Raw genomic sequence first — 1,281 nt, 5'->3', positions numbered from 1 at the left:
GCCGGGACCCAGGTCCCCCTGCAGGGACGGCCACGGTTCACGTGACCCTCTGGAAGACCCTCAAGAGTGACCCTGGGCCCGCACCCCTCCATCAGCGGGCGAGGAAACAGGTCGGGATGGAGGTCATTAGTTCAAGGTTACACCGCTGGGAGGGGGGCAGCCCCAGCGCTGGAATTCAGGGGCGTCCTCGTCACTCATCTCCTGGGATTGGGAAGGAAGTGAGGGGCTGTCCTGAGATGGGGCTGGACAGGGCTCCGCTGCCCGCTGAGCTGGGGTCGGAGGGCAGTGAGGGGCCCGGAGACGGAGCGGCTGCGCCCTGCCTCCGGACAGACGGGTGCGCACTTCCGTCCCGAGCATGGTCAGTGTGGCTCAGCGGGTCTCCGGCCCCGGGACCACCTCGATCCTGCTCCCTGGATCTCCCCGCTGGCCAGGCTGAGGGACCGTCAGCGGCTGCCAGCGCCCCGAAGGCGACAGATTGGCGCCACCTGGAGGCCAGAGCTGCAGCTGCAGCTCAGCCACACGGAGGCTGGAACCCCAGGCCCCTGGGGGCCAGCGCGGTGGCCACGGCTGGAGTCAAGTCTCTATTGTTTTCTTAGACCAGGCTTTTAGCTTCCTCCGGTCTCTCCCGCACTAAGCCAAGCCCCAGTGCAGAGCTGCAGCAGGCTCCTGTGTCCCCTTTTTGCCCCACCTGGCCGTGGTCCCCACAGACTGCATGCTGGCAGCCAGAGGCCTGGAGGCGGCCGGAACCCTCACCCCCCACCTCCACAGCAGAGACCCTCTCACCAACCCCTCCGGTCTCTGCTGCTGCTGCTAACCTCCCAGGGTGATGGGGCTGCTCGCTGGCCAGGGCCCTCCGGTCACCAGAGAGCCCCACAGATGGGTGCTCCCATCCCCCAGGCTGCGGCCCGCCTGGCCCCCCTCCCCCGCCCTCCCCCCTGCAGCTCTGCAGCTCCAACACAAGGGAGCGACCCGCAGCCCTTCGTGGGGGGCTTGGGCGCTCAGGGCTGAGTGTCCAGCCTGCCTGCCGCAGGTCATTAAACACGGTGGCGAGGAGGACTCGATGTTCCGGCCCCCGGTGGGGGGACCACAGCCTCACTTCTTTCTGGAAGGACCCCCTCCCCAACCTCTGACCCTTGCCAGGAGCTCATAGCTCTGCCCACCTCCATTCATGGGCCTCAGTCCAATCCCGGGCTCCCGCTCAGATTCGGCCAGACTCCCTATGTCGCCCCAGGCCCTCCACCAGGGACAGTCACCATCCAGCTCCAGGGGCCACCCAGAACT

General features: G+C 67.5%; 1 protein-coding gene across 1 annotated transcript in view; it reads right to left on the bottom strand.

Moving 5' to 3' along the window:
• Positions 1 to 369: 369 nt before the first annotated feature.
• LOC105296947 (receptor-type tyrosine-protein phosphatase V-like) overlaps positions 370 to 1,281 on the bottom strand; it is a 15,780-nt gene continuing 14,868 nt past the window's right edge. Inside the window, exon 29 of the mRNA XM_023534776.1 lies at positions 370 to 526. Within this exon, the coding sequence (XP_023390544.1) occupies positions 370 to 526 (157 nt within the window). The remainder of the gene's footprint in view (positions 527 to 1,281) is intronic.

Source organism: Pteropus vampyrus, unplaced genomic scaffold, assembly GCF_000151845.1.
Source record: "Pteropus vampyrus isolate Shadow unplaced genomic scaffold, Pvam_2.0 Scaffold131, whole genome shotgun sequence".
Classification (NCBI taxonomy): Eukaryota; Metazoa; Chordata; class Mammalia; order Chiroptera; family Pteropodidae; genus Pteropus; species Pteropus vampyrus.
This window is presented reverse-complemented; position numbering and strand designations above follow the sequence as displayed.